This window comes from Zophobas morio, unplaced genomic scaffold, assembly GCF_036711695.1.
Source record: "Zophobas morio isolate AGI-343-1 ecotype UQ-CSIRO unplaced genomic scaffold, CSIRO_AGI_Zmor_V1 ptg000005l, whole genome shotgun sequence".
In the NCBI taxonomy this organism is placed as follows: Eukaryota; Metazoa; Arthropoda; class Insecta; order Coleoptera; family Tenebrionidae; genus Zophobas; species Zophobas morio.
The window spans coordinates 5,131,389-5,153,275 of record NW_026972110.1 but is presented as its reverse complement, the minus strand read 5'-3'; the positions used below and the strand labels follow the sequence as shown (position 1 = coordinate 5,153,275).

Sequence of the window (21,887 nt, the reverse complement as noted above, 5' to 3'; positions counted from 1 at the left end):
AAAAAAACACTGACACATTTTCGCCTATACAAAGGTCCAGAGGTGTCGTAAGGATCAGTTGACAAAAGAATACGCGTTTCCATTTTTCAACGCAGTGTGATAGAATTCGTTTCGGGTTACACTTCAAAATTATTTTCAAATGTACATCTGTTTCATTTGAAAGTTATACTACACCGTATCAACAACTGTTGCATATTTGATTTTTTTTTGTAAAAGAATGGTCATATTTAAAAATTCGCAACTCCGCCATATTTTAATTTACCTTCTCTTGAAAAACATAAAAATTTGAAAAATTATTTAACTTACGTGTAGGGTGTGAGTAAATTTGCAGATTGTCAGTTTATTTATATCATTCAAATGGAACACTATTTTATAACATTTTCAAGCTGATCTCTTTATTTGTATAGATATATAGGTATGTATTTAAAGAATATTCGTGTTCCAATATTGCTACGAATTAAAAACGAGTTTACGAGGAACCGAGAATATTTGCAACTTAGTATAATATTGACTTTAATAGTAAAAAATATAGCTTGGAAACCTATTCTTAACAAATTTTGAATTAATTTGCATTTGTGTGACCAACCCTGTGTTTATATCTAAATGAGAATTTTTGTTTTATTAGATCCGTTTATGTATAGTAAGAAATTCGTCATACTAAATTTTCCAGCTAAGGCTTAATTTTCAGAAATTTTGTTTCTCAGATACCTCTGATTCTACAGAATACTAACCTAAGATCTACATTTGCATTATCTTTTTAACGACTCGTAAGTATTCATTCATTTCAAATTTGTAGCATTTATTACGTATCCAGGTCCAACGTAGACTGATCTCAATTTAAGTCAATAAACAGAAATTTGGATTTGGCTCCAATTCTGAAGCTAAGTTCAGCGTGATCAGTATATCAATATTTGTAAATGGGAAATAAAGGCATTGATTAGTGGAAATGCCCGTATAAAAAATAACCTGTTTAATACAAATCTTTAATATTAAAATATAATTTAATTTTAAAATAGACACAATAATTACTAAGTACTAAGGAGACGAAGCAGATATTCACATGCGGAAAAGGGAAATGAAAATTGAAGGAAACAAAATTATTTTTCAATTTTCGACGAAAGTAATGATTTTGTTTTCTTCAGAACAGTGGTGTTACGTACGAAAATAGCTAAAATAATTTAAAGACGTATTCCTGGATTTCTGGAAGCGACAAAGTTCAACAGTTCTTCACTGTCTTCACACACGAAAGGTTTAACGTGGTGGCAAGCAACATCGTGCCATTTAACGCCATCATTGTAGAAGTTGTTCAAGATGGACAAACAAGACTCGTCGTTACCCTGAAAGCAAAGTCGTTTAGTAGAGTAGAGGAGTATGAACGACCCTCTTAAGTCAATGACCCACCATGCAGAACTAGTTTAGCAACATTTTTGCGCGATCCTTTCGGGTAGTTCATTAAAAAAGCAGAAACGTAGCGATGTGGAAGAAATTTAGAGTTATGGTTAACGTCTACCCGTTATCATCAGCTTGCAGTTTTGTTTTTTAATACATTGACTAATAAAATAACTAACAAGGCATCTTTATTACGCGCAAAGGACAGTTTTTATTTTCTTTGGTGTAAATAATAGAATTTACGAATGTAGCGAATTTTTAAAAATTTAGAAAAGAAGTAATAGTTTGCAACAGAAATGTAATTAACGAAAGTCGCATTACTAAATTAAGGAAAGTGTGTTATTTACCTGTGCAGCCTCTCTGTTGTCAGGCTGGGGCTGTCCATAACCACCTGTGTGACTCCAGTCTCCAGAGTTTCTTTGTGTTGTGGGTCCAATTTTGGCTCCAGAGCCTGACCAGAACCATCCGTTAATATTTGGTGGTTGCAAATCTTGTCTGTCACATCCAGCAAAGTTACATTTTCTGCCAGAAGTCCAGATATAACGAACGTTGCCTCTGCCTATTCTCTGTTTAATAAATTCGTTTTCTTGTGGAGTTTCAAGAGAAACGGCGTCCATACAGTGTCTTCTACAAATGTTCCTAGCGTCTAACCAGTCTACTTCAAGACTTCTTGTGGGAGAGTGTTCCCAACTGAAGAAGTATGAATGTGTAACACCACGGGCGTCTCTGTATGTGGCATGACGTACTCCTAATTAAAAAAAAAAATGCGTAAATAGATACATTTGTGAAATTTAAAATAAAACAATAACATAAAAAGTAAAGTAGTTATTTATAATAATAACTCTAAAAAACAAAGAATGAAATCTTAAAAGTCTGACATTGCTTAAAATTCGAATCGATGGTTGACGTAGTATCACCACCTTCGCACTAACCGAGATAATTCCTACACCACTCTGTTATGAGCTGATGATCTTGAAAATGGCTGAAATGATTATCAAACATAGCTAAAAGCAGCCGCATTAAACTAGCTTTCAAACAAACAAAAAAAACCATTAAAATCGGTTCATCCATTGGGGAGCTACAATGCCACAGACAGACAAGGGCTCCAAAGTTATAACTTATAACACTCTTATAACGCCCCTTTTTTATGTCGAAGATTAAAAGTAATCTTTCTCAAAAAGTATGAATTCCATTAATTATAAAAAATATTAATAAGGAATACCACGTTTCGATGAAGCCAAAAAATAAACAGACCCATGAATAATATGAAATTTAGTGTAGTGTTGTTTCTAGTATTTCGTTGATTATTTATTGATATTTTTCATGCTTATTTATATAGCCTAGGCACGTAAATTGTAAAGAGATGTTAAGAACAATATATTTAATGTGGAAATTAGACCAAACAATTTTGTATGTACTTTAATAAATAGGAAATAATTTATTTATGTTTTTTTTTGAAACAACAAAATTTAAAGTCTTTCACCATCCAACGATGGAGTCGGTCACTCAGTACACTGACTTATGTGTATGAAATTTAAATAATAAATTATTGTTGAAGATTATTACTGTTTCAAAGAACCGTAATAATCGCGTTATGTACAATGTCGCAGTAACCCGGTATATTTAAATATGCAGAATTCCAATCTTAATTAACAGATAAACTTTAACGCTGAAGATACGTATGACTGCGCACATTATGGAATAAATTCGACAAAAATCTAGAATGAAAATCGACTTATGGATAGTTTGCGTAAACTACATTTTGAGAACAAATTTTAAATTTTCTATTTGATGTGTCAAAATTGTAAAATATGTCTTACATCTCTTTAATAAGTAACTGATTCGGAAAAGAATAAATAACTGTTGTTAAGGTTTTGATCAAATAAGTGAAACCAATGCTGAAAAAATCAAGTTAAATAGAAAACTATGCTCAAAAAAGACTAAAATTTGTCAGTTGATATTTTTTAACAGGAAGTTCAAGACGTTTTGACTACCATTTATTTAAAATTACCAATACATGAACCTATTATTTTCTAGTATATACCAATAAACTGATTTTCATATTTGTTTTTATTTATTTGAATATGCTTATTTTTCTATCCAAAATCACATATCGATCTACTTATTTTTCTTGTAAAATATGTACTAAAAAATAAGTATACGTCACTTACATTTTTTTTTTTTTAAGAATTTGTTGCTTAATAGAGTTATTATTATGCTAATAAAATATTGTTTTCTCTACACTTTTTTATTATAATTTTTTAAATTTTAAACTTACTGCTGGCACAACTTCTGGGATCTGGAAGCGCTAGTCTTCTTTGCGCCATGACCATGGCAGCTCCAAAAACAAGGAGCGTGAGTTCTCTAAACATTTTGATCTGCAAAAAAAAGAATAATTGAATGAAGCTTGTTTAGGAAAATCCTAATTGTGATGTTTTCCTTCACATTATAGTGAAAAAATGTTACAAGGTTTTTTAAGTAACTTCGTCAATTGCATAACTTATGCAAGAGTGATGGTCTAAGCATTTTGTTAGATAATTCAAAAAATTACGCAAATTACTCATTTTATAAATAAGATAAAAATTTATTGATTCGTAAAAGTATGTTAATTTAATTCAGTTTAAAAGCTGAAATTTATTACTGCAATCAGAAATTTTTAAAAAATACATATACACAGTTCTGCAATGCATAAATGTTCCAATAATTTTTTGTCAAACAATTTGGTTTCTGTGTAAAGGTGCTTCGTCCCAAAAATATCTGAAAATGATCTTCACATTTTATTCTTACAGCAGTTCTATTATCTTTCAACTAAATTGAGCAACTGTTTTTATTTACAACATATAATTAATGAATTGTGAAAACATTATTTTCACGAAACCGTGAGAGTTTATTTTTGTTTGATTTTTCCCATCATCTTCTGTAATAAATTAGGTTTAACTTACTCTTGGTTATTTTACATTGAATGTAGAAAGTTGCTTTTTAAAATAATCCGTTCAAGTCACGTCGTGACACAAACTTTTTTATAATAATGTGATTTTTCACCTAAGCGATAACCAATACAACAATTTCCCTGTAAGCATCTTTAACCTACTAAACAGAAGTTGTTGCCATTTTAAGTGAAATTTAATGATTCACAGTAAATTCATTGCAGTGTACAACAAGAAAGAAAAGTGATAATAAATCTACTAATTAACAAATGAATGAAGATATGTGTTTTTTTTAAAGAAAAGTTTTGGTACCTACTTTTGTGAATGTGGACTGCCACTTTCTTTAAAACTTCTGATATCATTTCATGCAAGAAACCTGTTTTAAGTGTTAATTATGCCAAAGTGATTGTGTAGGTGTTTTTACAAGAAACTTTTTTTAACTGAAATGCTGGATTAAATTTACAGCAAATGAACCTTTAATCATAATGCTGACAAATTTTGGGGATTTCGATGCGTTTTGAGGTGACCAAGATTTTAACAGTTGCAGCAACAACATCAACTTTAAATTTAATCATAGTTTTTCTTTTAACTGATGGCGTGGGGATGCATTTTCCCACTATTTTTAATTAAATATAAACTTCACCGTTCACAAAAACTGAAATTTGCTTTTTAAAGCAAACATAGTTCGTTAACAATTTTTTAAAAACCTTGTATTGTATATTTCTTAATTTTTAATATTACGGGTCATCTGATTTGCCGGGAAAATTAATTCACCACTATATAGAAACAATAAAATAAAAATGAATTTTAATTTATGAAAAATAAAATATATATTCTTTCAAGAAGTATATTTTATGTCAATCTGACCCAGATAAGCTTATTTTAAACGGATTTCTAAACGATAATTTTATGTCTTTTTAAAACATTTCTTGCGACTGATTCAGAAACTAACTAAAACCGCGTAATTAAAGGTACATATGTTTTGGCTGACTCATGAGAAGATCCCGTGTAGTTAATCTAAAAACATCATAAAAAACAATTTTTAAAGCGAAATACTACTTTCCAATTTTTTCCTCTCAGTGAAATCATAATGGAAGTAAAATTCAGTAACCTTAGTGTAGGTCAAATTATTAATAAAATTAATGTCAATATGACTAATTTTTGTATCCACATTCATTTTTTTTTTCGTACAGACTTAAATTTCGGTGATTTGGAGTGTGGCACATCGATGTGAAAGCCGTCATAAAACTTTATGAAAATTTGGCTAAAATTAGCAGCTGATCAAATTAATAAAATTTAATTAATTTGTTTCTTTAAATATTTCAACCAACCTAAGTAAATGTTTCATGCCAACGAATGGGCTTCAATAATCCTGTGGAAAATTCAAAGGTACAATTTTTTTAGGGGACGAACTTGAACACTAAAATAAGAGTCACGTATTAATCTAAAAAGTTTTTAAGCTGTGCGAAGTAATTTAGTTATTGAAGTCTGTTCATTAGTTTAAATCACCTCTTTTGCCCAAAAATAATGTATTCGCACAGGAAATGTTAATAGATTTTTGCAAAATCTGTACGTTTTTTTTATAACATCTTAATAATTGACATTATGAAGTTGCATTCAATTGTAAAAAAATATCCAAAACAATCTAGCAAAAATTTATTTTTCTTGGATTATTTCATTTTCCAAAAATACCAAATGTTAATGAAATTGAACACAGTTCTTAATTTTGCTACTGTTTTTTTCAGAATTTTCCATGATTTCGAAAATTATGTTAAAATCTGTCTACGATAGCAAGCGCAATTAATAAATGAAAAGAATGAAACAAAACAACTGGAAAGAATACAAATTTTTAGTACTGTCAATAACTGAATAAAAAAATAACTGTAATGAAGAAAAAGATATTTCTATGGATAGGATTCAAGAATCAGATTCTCAGCTACAATTCAAATCCATTCTAAGAAATTCAAATGTAAATCCAGATTTCAGTTACGGATTTTACAAAATTAAAAACTGATTGAACACGACCAGTGGTCACGTAGTGTAATTAATAAGATCCAGTGAATTTTATTTTCTACTGCAGTGAATACAAGATTAGCACAATTTTGCATGACGGTTATTGTGGTTAGGTTCTTTCATGAATAAGGTTCTTTTTTTAGACAAAATGACTTAGTAATTTAAAAATTAAAGTAAAAAATGAAACTGGCAATTCGGCCGATGGACTCGATTACAATACCTCCTTAGCTTACGTTCGGGAAGTAAAAATTGAAATTATACTCTCAATAATGTTTAATAGTATTTACAGTGTAACTTGCTTCTTTACGTACGACTTATAAATCTATCAGTATTTTAACTTTTAAAAAGGCCAAGCTCACTTCCGTTAAATTCAAGAACACAGTTAACCTATTCTGAAAATTATCATAGATATTTATTGCGACTTAGATGACGTCATCTAAGAAAAATGAAATAACTGTTTATTGAACAATTTCTCTAAGAAACCATAGTGTTTACGTTTCGATAACATCATTTCATTTTTTAGAATTGCTTATACACGATGCCCCAAAAATTGTTTTCCAGAGCCAGAGGTTAAAGAAGTGTACAAATAAAATTATAGATTTGAATCTATTAGCTTAATGCAAATTCGATGATTCACTCTTCCAAAAACTGTGGGCTTACCCATAGCGTAGCACCTAATTAAGGTTTCTGTGATCACTTCAGCGACGAGACTGGTAGACAGTAAATTAAATCAAGAACTAGATATTTATTTTAAGAGAATTTTAATAAGCGATTGGAAGCAGATGTATCTGAATACGTCAAATGGCCTCGAGTTTATATAGAACAAAATCGAAGTAGCAGCATGAAAATTAAAGATACAACTTTTAATTGCAAATTTTGAAATATCCGTTTGTACAGAAACTAAAACCTGGACGAATTCTACTAAAAGTGTTCTGACTTCAAATGCAGTTTTCAGTGAAATTCCTTCTTAAAAAATCGGTCCAAAAAATCAGAAGAAAAAAGAAAGTCGTCTCTTAATCTTGTTTTTTCTCGCTGCTGCAGTTCCTTCTTAATTTCATAAACTTATTGCCTACTCCGGGCAAAGCTATAACCTCTATTGGTTCAAATTTGTAGTTCAAGACAAATTACTTCTGAAAACATGACTAAACCGGGGTGCCACACCCCGGTGTTGACAGAACTTAAGCAGACAATTCAACAGGTGCTTATTATTCTGTGTCAAGTGTAGGTCTGGTATTCGATTGTCCCGGATAAAGGATCGTTTCCGGGCGATCTGGGTCATGCGTTGACCTGCAGCTGCTTTCACGGTCACCAGCCCAGCCGGAGATGGCCACGTCTGGGTATTACTCACTGTTCATTAGTTATTCTAGATGAAATGGTCGCCAATTCGATCACTTTTACCACGATGGAAGTAGTTCAAAAATTTTAAGGCACGGTGTGTTGATATTGACCCAAAGAATTTCACTTGGCTAGTTCCACTCATTCATAAGCATGACATTATTATTGAAAGTTCATTGATCAGTTGATAGGAAAGTTTAGTAGGTAACTGCAAAGTGTTTGTTTTTCCGGTAGAACTTTTTGGCAAACTGAAAAGGAAAAGCGTGATCTGCAGCACGAGAGTGCTTCTTCGGATCACCTTGACCTTCGATCACGGTTTTATTGGGTCGTTCATTATGTAGATGTTTCGTTGTTTTTTGAAACGCGGGTCATCTCACTTTTCGGAGGCAATGTCACTTAGAGGTCGTCTTCTTGCTTTTACAAAAAGTAGGTACATGGAGCAGTGATTTAAACGCATGTTTATGCGATGTTCAAGGTGCTGGGCGCATTTTTCCTTGTCATTTTTGGAACGACTGTATAAGTAAGAGCAAAGTCAGTTTAAATTCTCTATTTCTTGTATTTTTTTGTATCATTCATCACCAGTGAGAAAACCGTTCACTAGGGAAAAGTTTGAATTTTTGGGATTATAAGCTGACTGATATAATCAAAAAATAACGGTGTAACAGTTTTAAATTCGGAACATCCAGTTTCTAATCTAATGCGGGCTACATGAATTTATTATCATATAATAGAAGGAACCGCCCATATGACATGGTGAATTGAAAGTAGATTCATTATTAGCGAAAATATTGAACGACCATCTTCGGATTCTCGTGATGTTCTGGAACAATATACTATAGTACATTCGTGATAATAATGAACACAAGAGTGTTATTCTTTTCGATTATGCAGTGAATAAACAATACAAACAACGTGTATAACTTATTTTGGAGTACGCGAAATACGTAGGTGATTATATCAACGGCATTAATGGCTGATAACTAGGGTTTCACTGCTATTGGCTAACTTTCTAATAAATTGTATAATCAGTAATGTAGTAAACTTGGCACGAAATGTATCACTTATGTAGGAACACCACAAGTCCCCAGTGCTTGTTGTATTTTGACAACGACATGTGTCAAGTGCAACAGTACAGTGAGAGTATAATCAATAAAAGTGAACAAACCAGCAACAACACTATTTTAGACAAACCAAAATATGAAATGATCATACTATTCGTCAATTGAACAGTTCCTTAAAGTAGTTTAAACCACAAGATTAGGAGTCAGTGGCTTATTGGTACTTGATGATTAAGGAAAATAAACGATTGCCATTTTACTTGATTTTCTAACAATTTGTATCTAAAAATTGGGATTACAAAGATTTACGTCATTAAAAATCATTTGTACAGGGTAGCCAATTCTTCACAAGAAGTTTATAAGTTTATTAAAGTTGCTGGTTAATTGTTATTGTTAATGGTTAAAATAGGAACAATCATATAAAGTAGTTATACTTAATGTAAAATTAAGTAGTCTTCATCAATTTTTTGTTGTCAAACGTAAACTCTTCTTTGATTAGTTAATTATTTATGGGCATATTGTAGGTAAATTATGTACACACAACATTTCCAGAAAAATGTGAAATATATTTGAGAGATATTTAAAAATGCAAGTTAATAAAAATGTTGTTAATGTTATAAAGTTATTTTTCACAAATTTTAACTTGTACGTCTGACGTCAACGGTATACTTTTAAATAGCGAATCTATTTCATCTCTTATTTTAAAATAAGATGTGAAACTGAAAAAAGTTGGAAACATTTTTGAGTGTTGATTGCTGGTTATCAGGTTATCATACGTGATAAATTTTAAAAACAGGTTGAAAACATACTTGTTCTTTAACAGTTGCGTTGTAACTTTTTTACTTCTTGAACGACAGCTAGAGAAAGAATTGTGAAAAATTATTTTGACGAGTAATTAAATAATTTTATACTGGTTTTTATGTCAACTTACAACTTAAAAAAGTTTTTAGACTCTTCAGTTTCTTTAAATAAGTGTTCAATAACAAATTTTCAAATGATTTTTACACTAATTTTGACACAGAATCTAATGCCATCAAATTAACAAAAAATCCAATTTGAAAACGTGAAAACAATACTAGAAATGGAGAGTAAGTGCTGCTGTTACGAAATACAAGTAAATCAGAGCAAAAATGTAGGTAAAGTGTAAAAGCTTCTTAACGTATCTATAAAGTGGAAACTTGTTTTGAGTTTTCTCTATTGTTGTGGTAATTAACCAAAACTAATGCATGTTGATAGCTGTGTACATCAACTTTGTACCTGCACTTAGTTTTACTTAGTATTATTTTGTTATGTAACTTACTTGCTGCATTAAATTGAGGGTAATGTCAAGGTAACTACTTTCACATTAGATCAACTTTCCTATACTTCAGTGTAAAATCTGATTAAGCGTATCATCTATTTCCATTTGGAATTTTGTGTGTAATTAGTATGCATGAGGATTACCTCAGGCTCAACATTTGATCATATATTCAAAACTTTTATGAGTCTAATGCACTAGATAGCTATTACACATTTTTGATTGTGTATTACAGTAGTCTGCATCTGTCAGAACAATACATGCATATACTTTTTTTTGTAATTTGAGATTTCTATATTTGTCCAATAAGGACAAATCAGCCCTCTTATAAGTATATCATCATCACTTTTCTTTCAATTACTTTAAAAATGTGTTTTAATTAAACTGTACTAAATATGGTGAAAATTGGTACAAACTAATTGTTAATAAGAAAAGATTTCGCGCTCTGTGCAGCCGTCAACAACGCGCTAAACATTCTTTTTAACATCGTCACTCATTAGTTGACCATTACCTTTACCGCCATACGACACACTTTTTCGGTTTACTACTCAAGTTTTTTTTTGTCATTACTCATTATGAACGTGCCAATAATTATTTACACGAGCATCACCTGAACACGAAGCTATAAAGCAAAAATATTTTCCAAAGTTCAATCTTTAACAACAGTTTTTAAAAATAAAGAGCGCTGAAACTTATTGGCACATCTGCTTACAAACAATAATGATGTCTACAAACAATCTAGAGCAACTGATGCAATATATGGGCAGCCAACTTATAATAAATTGTTACAAAAACGTATAGTTTTAAAAGTACATTAGTGAAACTTTCCCCTTGAAGACGAAATCTTTTTTAAATCATTTGTTCCAAAATCAACAATTGGACGGCTGCAGTTTCAATATTCACTGCCCGGAAAAAAAATTCGTTGAGAGTGTCGAGAAGATATTTTATAATTCAGTGACATTATAACTTATGCAACGAAACTAATTATTTACCTGCCTATCATTAAACAATTTCGACATATAAAATTGTTTGAAACGGACAGTTAACGTAATGACGAAGATGTATGTGATTCTCGAACAAAACAAACCATCGTGCTCTTCACTATGATGCAACTATCCCATAATGGACATTTATAGTTATTGTGAACAGTCACCAGGAAGAGACATGTTCTCGTTTCAATCCTGTTTAACAATCTACCGGTTACTGCATCGATTACGTAAACTTTTGTCTTAGATTCTAAAAACAGTAAGCAGACACTGTGTGATGAGAATCTTAGGAATTTTTCACAATTTTCACGTTTTGTTTTATACATACCGTATATAATCAACTATCAGTCACAATTGACCTGCATTGTTAATTCTTCGATGGGTTGGGACTCATCAGGCTATAAATCAGCTCAGTTGGAATGGATGTAACTAAATGGTAAAGTTTGCGCAATTTTATGTTTTCCTGTACTGGTGAAGGTACCAGCATGATAATAGACAAAACTATAATGTAACGTAATGGGAAGCATTCAAAAAGATCGTTACGAAACCAATAGGTCAAAATAGAGCATCAATCATGAACTATCAAAACCTTCATCGATTATTGTGAAATCGAAGCAGTTGTCGAAATTTTTGCAGATGTAGAAAGAAATTAAACCAATATTCTTTGTAGGGTATTAGTAGGAGCATTATTTACATAAATAACTATGGCTGATTTTCTCGATTTTAAATCTTCATTATTTACAAATGAGTAAAATGTAAAACTATTATCACTTATTGCAGCATCAATTGCATTTCGACATAACTTTAGTTGTATGCACTGTTTTTTCTTGTATCTTTTTCAAAAATAAAATTGCATAAAACTTAACCGATCATTGTATAAATATTAATAAAAAATCGGGTGATGACGACAGAGAACAATTTTAGGGGAAAAAATGACATTCAAATAACAAAAAAGTTAAACTATCAAAAATAAAAGCAATAAATCCTTTACAACTGTAACAACATCTTTACCCCATGCAACTTAAAACTTGTTCTTACTAACATTTTATCAGCTCCTTAAATTATAAATATTTATATTATTCTTTGTTTTTAAACAATAGATTAAATTCCGGTCGAAATTAATTTTACAAATCTGCACTGCCAAAATAAAAGGAACCAAAATAAAGAGAACTCGCGAAAATCACGTCTAAAGCTAACAGTTTTCCGTACCGTTATAGAAACAAACACTGTAGATCCACACAAACTTACCAGCAATATTCCAGCAAGTAGCGGCGAAGAAGCACTTTGAATGAACTGTCTGACAGATGCAGAGTCGGTGTATATAGCCGTCCTACATCCCCACAACTTCATAACCTACATTCTACAGAACCCCCCGGGGTCCCCCCGTGTACCCTCTACATCATCAGATGACCACTGACATTTGACCACTATCACTATCACATACCTTTGCAAGATTTTTCAGAACGTAGTTCATATGGAAACTTGGAAGGTTTGTGTACAGAGATTCGGTTACAAAATTTGATTAGCGAAGTACCCAGGTGTTACATTACTCTGAACGTAACGTAAAAACCCATTGTCAATTAAAAGAGAAGAAACAATAATTAAAACCTGATTATAAATTCAAATTTCAGGATTACAAGCATGCACTAACGTAAAACAAGAAAAACACTGTTTCCGGTATGTTCACACGAAGGTCGCTTGTAAGATTTTGACTTCTGAGTTCTTTTATTGTGGATGGTAAACATGGGTGATGCGATTTCGCATTGACCGAATTCGCATCACATTCTAATAATAAAAGTAGACATTAAAACGTTCTTGTATTAACAGAATATTTATTTGTTTATGATAATAAGGTTCGCTTTGAACATTGAGATGACACTAGAAAGGTTATAGGCATTAAAAAAGTAATCAGGAAAAATCAGTCTCACACTGATTTAAACGTGTTAGGACCTTGTGGTTTGTGCATTAACGTTATTGTCATCCTACGTAAGTTATCTTCGCCAAAAGTTTGACCTTCCGATCGGTAATTGTGAGAGGAATAAATGAAATCCATCGTTTAACATATGAGAGGACAGGGACTACAGGTTTTCTTTAAAAATCCAGACGTAAATCGTGTTTAGGAAGAAAGTGGCCAAGAATTTGAGTTTCGAGTGAAGGTAAAAATTTTGCGTGATGTTCTGAATTAGAATAAGCAGTAATCAAAAAACATTCATTAACACACCATGTTTGCGATGCAGCTAAGGTAAAAATCGGTTTGGTTTGCTGCTTTACGGTCTACAACTTTCTATTTCGATCTGATCGTCTTCCGAATAAGTGTAATCATTGCTGTGGCACTAATTTGACCATAAACGATGATAAAAGGTGCCCTAAATTTAAAACCTTGACGGTAATTGTGTGGCATTGACCCTCCGATGCATCACGATTTTATTATGGACATGATAATAGAATGTCGAAAGCGCTAATTACACACTAAATGCATTTGAAAATTTTGTGCAAGTTTTGCAACAATTGTGTAAAGTCGATCGGATAATTTAATTAATCGACCGTATCGATTGCGTGGAGCAACATTGAGGCATGTCTGTATTCATCATCGCTAATTGCTCTTGAATGAAAATGTGGGAAAAATGTTGCGTTACTTCACGCCTCGATGATTTTCACCAAAACATGCAAATACAAAAAGTCGTGTATCTTTTACGAAGGTCGGCAAAAAGTTGATTTTGAAACTATTTCTAAAATAGAAAGGGGAGCCAAGTGACACTACAAATTTATAAGTATGTAACACAGGCCATTGATGTATGTACTCGTACCACTTTCTTAGTTCATGAAATGAATTAATTTGTTGAATTAATTATTACGGTTTCTCTTCTCTTTGACGCTGCAAAAAGTACACCCACAAAATTATTGTCGCGGTTTTAAATAGTCGTTTTTAGGCTGATTTTGTGATCGGGCATGGACTTCATAAGTAGTGCGTTACGAGTCTAACAGTGAAAAGGTGTTTTCTTTCCATTGGTGCGAAGAAAACCAGCTTGAGAAACAAAGGTAAAAACCCTTTACATAAAAATTCGCTCGTTCGAAGCAATTATTGTTTCTGTGAAGTTTGCAAAGCCTTTTCAAATGGCTTCTGGCTACTTGCAATAAAACTGTCTTATTATCATCATTACCAGAAGTAATTTTAACTTTGAATGTTAGCTGCGATTATTTAAAGAAATTTCGCGGAAATTATCTGATATGTTTTGGAGATGACCCAAAATACACAAATTTGTAAAATTGCGTCAGCGGACGTTCACCTGATGATGTGATGGCTCTTTAATTTTGTTTAGAAACAACTTAATTAGGTACTTACCAACATTAGTCAAATATGTCAACATGTGAGCTAATCAGCTTCTTTCTTGTGAGGCACAAAAGAACATTCCATTCTTTAGTTTACTAAGTTCAAAAGTCAAATTTGTGAAGTATAATGAAAGTTTTTGACGTAGACTTACAGCTCTTCTAGGAAGTAAAAGGTGAAACAAATATTTATCATCTTCAGAACGTTTATGTCAGTGCACCAGATATTACGTACGCATGTAAAACTATATTTTATAAAATATAAATGACATAAATGATACTACGACCCTTTTAAAATACGTAATAATTTATTTAAGAGTAAAAATATATGTAGTGTGAGCATTTTCAGATTGAAACCAGAAATTTCGATGCAAACAAATTTCAGTCGAGTAATATTAAAACGTCTAATAGAGAATATTTATAACAAGAAATATTATGCTTCATATGTTTGTTTAATGAATCCTTCTTTTCAACACCCAAGACAATTTCATTTTCTAATTTCAAAGAAGCCGAATTAACAGATTTTGTTATATTTCTTAGAAATACATTTTTTAGCTGAAAACATACAAAAAGTGGTAGAATATTAACTCACAACTAAACTGGTACTTAATAATACATTTGAGATAAAATATACTATAAATAACTTTTTGCAATGACGTCATCGACTTGTTAGTGAATATAAACATATTATTTTCGGTACCTACCTACAATTAACGCAAATCACCATTTGATTAACTTGTTAGAATTTTGGTGAAGTTTGTTGAACTGGTACTGAAAAAATGACAAACGAACGGACCTATACTTCATTATTTTTAATAGGTCTGTATAAAGAATGGTAAAAAATTCAAAACATTATTATTCGCATAGAACCAATATGTTTTCCTAGAACACATTTTTTTTAAACTAGGATGTATTTAAAATTTCTTTGGAGTGACTCAGCAACCATTGGGTTGGTATAAATATATCCATTTTAATAAGTACAATGCCATGATTTTAACAAAATTTTGAGCTGACATCAGCAAATTTCTTAAGATTTCGTAGTTTCGAAGATTATCTTGTCTAGTAAGTAATAATAAACATTTTAATTCTTACATGTAAATTGCGACGGACCTCTCGCAGGACCCAAGAAAAGTCTGTAAACTAAAAACTAAAAAATGTACTTATGCACAGATTTTCATTTTGAAAAAGTGAAAAATATTTATTATGGTATTAGTTTTGTAATGTTATTAGTACTAACTTATGGTTTTATCTACCTACGTTAACAAAGTTACTTTCTCTCGACAAACAATAGATGTACACATAACAGTGAAAGAGTGAAATTTTAATTTTATTTAATTTTACCTTAAAATTAAGGTAAAGTCAACCTAGAAATAACAATAATTCTTGAGTTATCAGTAATTATTACCAGAAAGAACAGGAAATACAAAGAAAGATGAAGAGCTGGGCGAAGTTGGAAAAAGGAAAAACAAACTAATAAAAGTAGAATATCAGACAGTAATTAACGGGAAATGATTTAAGTGGGATGACCTAAAAGAAAAGCCAGTAAATTTTTGAAAAAGAGAAGCGGTAGACGGAGCAGAAATAAACGAAGCTCTCAAAGCAAAGAAATAGGGAAAAAGAATATGAATATATCGAAAAATCAAAACAGGAAAGAGGAAGTTCGGGTGGTGTTTTGGAATATTGAGGGATTAATAAGAAGCAGATTTTTGAGAATACATAGAATAGGATGTAGTGGGGATACTAAAAACATGGGTGGAGGCTAAAGATTGGAAAAAAATCGAAAAAAAATGCCGAAGGGATTCGTATGGAAATGCAAGGGATTAGTAAATGACAAAAAAGGGCAGAGCAAGACGAGGGATTATAACAGGGGTAAAACGGAACTGAAAGCGGTAGAGAAAAGTGAAAATGAGATGACAGAAGAGGATCTCATAGAGAAAAAAATTAAAGTCAATGAGGAAAAATGCAGAATTATAACGGCATATGTAGAGGAATGGAACAGATGAGAAAAAAAGACAAACAGAACAAAATGTGAAAATTGCGAGATTGATCAATATCAGTAACCTTATTACAACACGCCCAGGTGGGAAATTAAAATTGCAAAAATCAAACTACCGCCATAAAGTTCAAGTCTTTCGCACTAAAATGTATAAAAAAACAGATTCAATGAATTGCTAGAATCATTTCTTCAGTACAACCTTGGACTTGGTTATTAACTCGGTGAAGGTAACGCTCATAAATCTTCTAAGTAGTATTATCAAAATTTAATTTTTAATGTATTATTGCCTCCAGAAAACAATTAATTATACCGGTATTTAATAAATCTTTAAATATCACGGTAGAGAACTAGAAACATTATTTTTCATCATCCAACGAATTTTATTTAACATATTATACATGATATTATTCGTAACGAAGCAGTGTTGTGTGAAATTCATGATTTTGATTAGAAAATAAAAGTACATACTTAACATAATAAATGACTGGTCTTGGTTTTTACTGTTTACAGAAAGAAAAATAGAATACAGACAATATTTCGTTTAGATAGAGTAACAGGATAAAGTGGCACTAATTAATTTTTATATTTGACCAAGTTGTTACATATAGTGAAAAAAAAAATCTGTTACTTCAAACTTTAAAAATAGTTTAAATAAATACCGTCGACATATTCACTGCTTCGTGTTTGTTCGAATAATTTCTTACAATGTTTAAAATTTAACGTAGCATACAAGATGTATTTCATGCTTTTTTTTATTTTTCATATATTTTTCTTTTCTCATAGGTTATAGATTAGATAGTTATCGAATTCCCGGAATTGATTTATAACACCGGACATCAAAGTAGAGTGTCTATATGAACAATAACAACAATAATACAATCGAACGGCGAGATTTTCCTCTGAGAAGCGATTTCTTTTAAATCTCAAAATGTCTTTAAATGTAAAAAAAGGAGCGTTCTACCTGCATCTCGTTCCCAATGGCATAATTACGAGTACAATATGGCTGCAAGGTACTATATTTAGCACTAGTACTAGGGTTCATTTCTTTACTAAATTCGTTTTAAAATTAAGGTTTCTATTGAATACAGAGTCTACTTTTGTTGCTAACTAGTTTACAAATTCCTCTGGAATACTTTTCAATCGATTAATCGCAATTTTTATTTTCCCTATACCTTCCTCCAACAACTTAAGAGTTTCATTTAGTAAACAACCATTTTTGATAAATTTTCAAAATTTTCTTGGATAAAATTCAAATCGTTTTGTATGTACAACGTTCTTGCATTCTGCAATGCTGCGGGTATCATCATTTAATAAAAATACCTACAAAGTGTTTTAAATTTTTAAAATATAGGTATTCCGAGAAGAATTTGTGTATACACATAGGGAAACTCGTAAAGGAGTTTTTCGAAAAAAAATCTTAAAAGCAGAAATCAGATCGAACTCTGTAAATTGGTCTCGAACAATTTCAGCAATACAATGCAGTATATGGGTATCAATTGTGACAAATAACATAATGGGGGTATTTGAACAGTTTATCAATCTTTAACAATATGCTGCAGCATGCTGTTGTCTTGAGCTCCTCATTTCAAATGTAAAAATACATTTTTTGCAAAATATTGGGATTTCTTTTGTCACCAGTGACCCCATTTTGAAATTCTCTGGTTTCTATCTTTAATTTTTGTGTTAAAAAGAGCTTTTTGAAGCCCGTATGGTAGTAGTCACAATACTACCACTGATATTTTTTTCACAGATATTTCCTTAGCCGAAGAACTTTTGAATGAAAATTTAACTTTAGTTGGGACGGTAAGTACTTAAAATTGGGAAGGATATACTTACTTGAACAATTGATGAATATTCAGTCACGAGTCTTCTGCCTTTCGGTTTACAAAGGAGTTGGCTTTGGTTTCTTATATTAAAAAACCCAGAAAATTTGGTGTTTTGTTATCGGCACTCCATCATGAGCATGATATATCTAGAAAAGATCAGAATTTTAAGCTTCAAATTATCCTTTAATACTTCCTATAACAAAACAAAAAGTGGCAAGGACGTTCTGGACAAATTAGGTCGAGAATACACCTACAAAAGATCCATGAGAAGACTATTTTTAATTTCATTAATATGGCATACTACAATCCTTTTGTTGTGTGGATACTAAAAACCCAGATTGAATGAGTCGAAACACGTATAATAGCTATTTATGGTATAAGTGAATAAAAGTGAATTTTATCCAACGAAAAAACAGTTTAGCACACGAGGCGAAGCTGAGTGTGATAATGTTTTTAAGTGGATAAAATTCGTTTATTCACGTGCATCATACAAGATTTTTTCCAATTTCGCAAAATTTTTCAAAAAATTTATTGTTTAGGTAATCCATATTCATAAATATTAATTGTATTATTACTAATATGATGAACATTTGAAGAAGGTAAATTGCCTAAGCTGCCTGTACTTTCGTCACGGTCAAATTCAAACGATGCTCCTGGATTTTCATTAGCATTGTTTTACAGGAGGTGGACTATCAAGCGTTGCAAATTTTAGTTGAATATCCAACATCCATAGCAACGAAAATTGCAGTAGTAGTGCGAATTTTTAGTTTTTTTTTTTTTACTTTATTCGTGTTGTCAATGACAGTGTGAATAAAGTGTTGCTATAAACATTTTATTCATCCTTTCGATTAAACTATTGTTTTAATAGCGAGATTTCACATACAAAATGAGCTTTTTATTAGTAGAAATTGGAAAAAATTCTTTCAATGTAGGAATGGACATTTTTTTTTCTAGGTTTTCAATATTTAAACTAGATCTTCAATAAATAATTTTGTTTTTGTTTTTTAATACATTACTTAAATAGGTTTTAAATTGTGTGTTAAATGGTATGCTTAGTAAATATAATTAACTCAGGATATAAGCGACAATGATGCCGACCGGAAGTCGCAAATTCGGTGCCAAAATTCTCCGTTTCTTTTTCACTCGTGTTGTGTATTATCTATGTTTATGGCGCCATAACAAATTTTTTATTGATCAAATTAAGAACGAATCGCTCCATTTTCTCAAAAAGGTGAAAATGCGCAGTTTTTTTCTTAATAAGAATTATAATAATAATATTCAGAAAATTCTTAATTAATAATTTTAGTCCTCTATTTTGAGGGGACAAACTCATTCAAATCAAATAAATTTCTGCATGGGACATTCTTCCGATGTATAGACAAACACTTGAAGCTAAAGCTTATTATTATTGCTGAGAGACCCTTTTTCCCGTTGGACCTGCGTTAAATACATTTTACGGTGTAGGGGCTGCGGGAGCGTTATTTATGCCAGTAGTTTTTACTTTATAGACGTTTTCACAGAACAAACATCGCAAAATCTAATTTTATAAATTTTCAAAGAAGCAGGATTTGTTGGATTATTTTGGGCCGACAGTGATACTTTATGTACACGAATTGTCCGAAAAACACATATTTAGACCAGTAAATTTTTTATCGCTCAAAGATTATCTAATAGACTTCTTTAAAAATTTTGGAATGAATCTTTATTAGATACTGTCACCTAAAATACAATATTTATGTATAAAACTACCAAAAAGTAAAGTCTTTATGAATTATCTTAGAAACCTTTCACTGATTTTCCTAAAATTATGGGAACATAGAAACCTTATGGTCATTGTTACGTGTATAGTTACGTGTACATATAAAGTTACTACAATTCTCTCTTCCAAAAGTGCGTGTGAGTATGATTGTATGGTGTAAATGATTTATTTGCATTTTAATTACGTAAATATTGTTATTAATGTGCTAAACACAATTTTAACATCGATGTTTTAAAATGAGACTGGTTGCAATAAATTCTTATCATTACAAATAACCGCAGCTAAAAGGTAAATTTTAACAAAAAATTTAATACGATTCACTTGTTCACATTTTAGATATAATAACGTAGAAAAATTGTACATGTTCTCTCTTAATAAGTCATGGGAATTAAGAAATTAGTAAAGTAAAAGTGAGATCATATGTACACTTATATTATTAAAAAAAATAAAATAAATCCCACGAATTATTTAAGTTTATGGCACCCACTTTCTCATCACCATCTCTCCAGTCCTTTTGTTTTGAGGCGTATAACTATTATTTGTCTTAAGCGAGTTTCGTTTTCATTTTCAGCTTGTAGTTTATAATTATGAAATAAATTTAAATCAGTGGGAAAATAACCACCTTTCAAACATTTGAAGCTTCCAATAGTCTATAGCTACACAGTGATTTTTTTCCGTATCCGCAGTATTAATTAATTTTTACTCATAGGTAAAAAGATATTAATCTCTAATTTTTTTCTTTTTTGGTAACTATCCTATATAAATGTCGTCAAAATTGTAATTTTAATTAGTGACACAATATTAAATTTTTGAGGATCGAGGACATTAAAAAATTGGAGTAATTTTATTGGAAAAATAATATATCTCATGTGTGATTTGCGTGGTAAACTATAAATCTGTTATTACCTTCTAAAATTTGTTGAATCCCGAAAATAACATAATTGCGGGAGAAATATTGTGTTTCGCTGACCATAAGTAATGAGATGTATGTAGATGTATTTTATTTTTTCCCGCCCTAATAATGTTCTCATTTACTCATCGCTTTATAGTCGATACAATAAAACAACCTATTGGTTAAGTTAAAATTATCTATATCTATAAAAATCAATTGCTGTTCGTTAGTCTCGCTAAAACTCGAGAACGGCTGAACGGATTTATCTTGTCTTGGTTTTGAAATGTCCGTGGAGGTCTAGGGAAGGTTTAAAAGGTGAGAAAAATTCGAATAATTGCCGGTAAAACCCTAAAACCAGCACTTTTCTTCTTGACAACCAAGTGACAATCTTTTATTTTTAAAAGGACAAAAGACATCAAATGTTTCACAGTTCAGAACATGTTGAATTGGAAAATAAAATTTCTGTTTTTAGTATTTTTGTTTCTCACCGTTTAAACCTTCTCTGAATTTCCATAAATATTTCAAGACCAAACTCTCAGCTAAAAGATAAAAAAATTCTAAAAATTTTGCATGGGAATCGCCACTTCGAATTAATTTGAATAGTTGGCGTTCCTGACGGACCTGTCGTCTAACTGACGTGTCATACAAAACTAATTCCTCCGTGCGATTGTGAAAAGTATATATATATTGCATTTCAAGTCGTTCTTTGTTTTTTCGTAAAAAAAAACGTCGTTTATTTTAAGAAAAGTCTTGGTTAAACTGAATTTAGTTACACATTGCGAAAGTGTCTTATTAATTTTGATCTGCCATTCTATAGTCACTTTGTTGGTTTCGACAAAACCTCAAACTTTACCGTTATTCGAGGATTTAATTTGAAGTTTTCAATATTTTAAAATTCTCAAGACAAAATTTACAGATTTTATTGACTGTGAAAATAATTCTGTGTCGTTTTATGAAGTTCATTACAATGCCGAGAAGACGACAAGGTGGCATAGGTCCACGAAGTCAATCCGCAATGAATTATTTCATAGGTAATTCGGATATGGAAGTTGATCAGCGTTGTGCTCATAATCAACATAATC

At 31.1% G+C, this 21,887-nt stretch overlaps 1 protein-coding gene across 1 annotated transcript; it reads right to left on the bottom strand.

The window, feature by feature from the left end:
* Nucleotides 1-1,019: 1,019 nt before the first annotated feature.
* On the bottom strand, nucleotides 1,020-12,370 carry LOC135122428 (uncharacterized). Its single transcript, XM_064046600.1, has 4 exons — nucleotides 12,254-12,370; nucleotides 3,668-3,767; nucleotides 1,737-2,137; nucleotides 1,020-1,337 (listed from the first exon to the last, which is right to left on the bottom strand). Exons 1-4 carry the CDS (start codon nucleotides 12,353-12,355, stop codon nucleotides 1,179-1,181), a joined length of 762 nt encoding a protein of 253 aa, XP_063902670.1. The 5' UTR covers nucleotides 12,356-12,370; the 3' UTR covers nucleotides 1,020-1,178.
* Nucleotides 12,371-21,887: the final 9,517 nt, after the last annotated feature.

Coding starts and splice junctions, on each gene's coding strand:
- LOC135122428 (XM_064046600.1), bottom strand. CDS start 12,355: ATGAAGTTGTGGGGATGTAGGACGGCTATATACACCGACTCTGCATCT. Junction 3,768..12,253: donor TACTTGCTGGAATATTGCTG/GTAAGTTTGTGT, acceptor TTTTTTTTGCAG/ATCAAAATGTTTAGAGAACT. Junction 2,138..3,667: donor TCCCAGAAGTTGTGCCAGCA/GTAAGTTTAAAA, acceptor TTTTTTAATTAG/GAGTACGTCATGCCACATAC.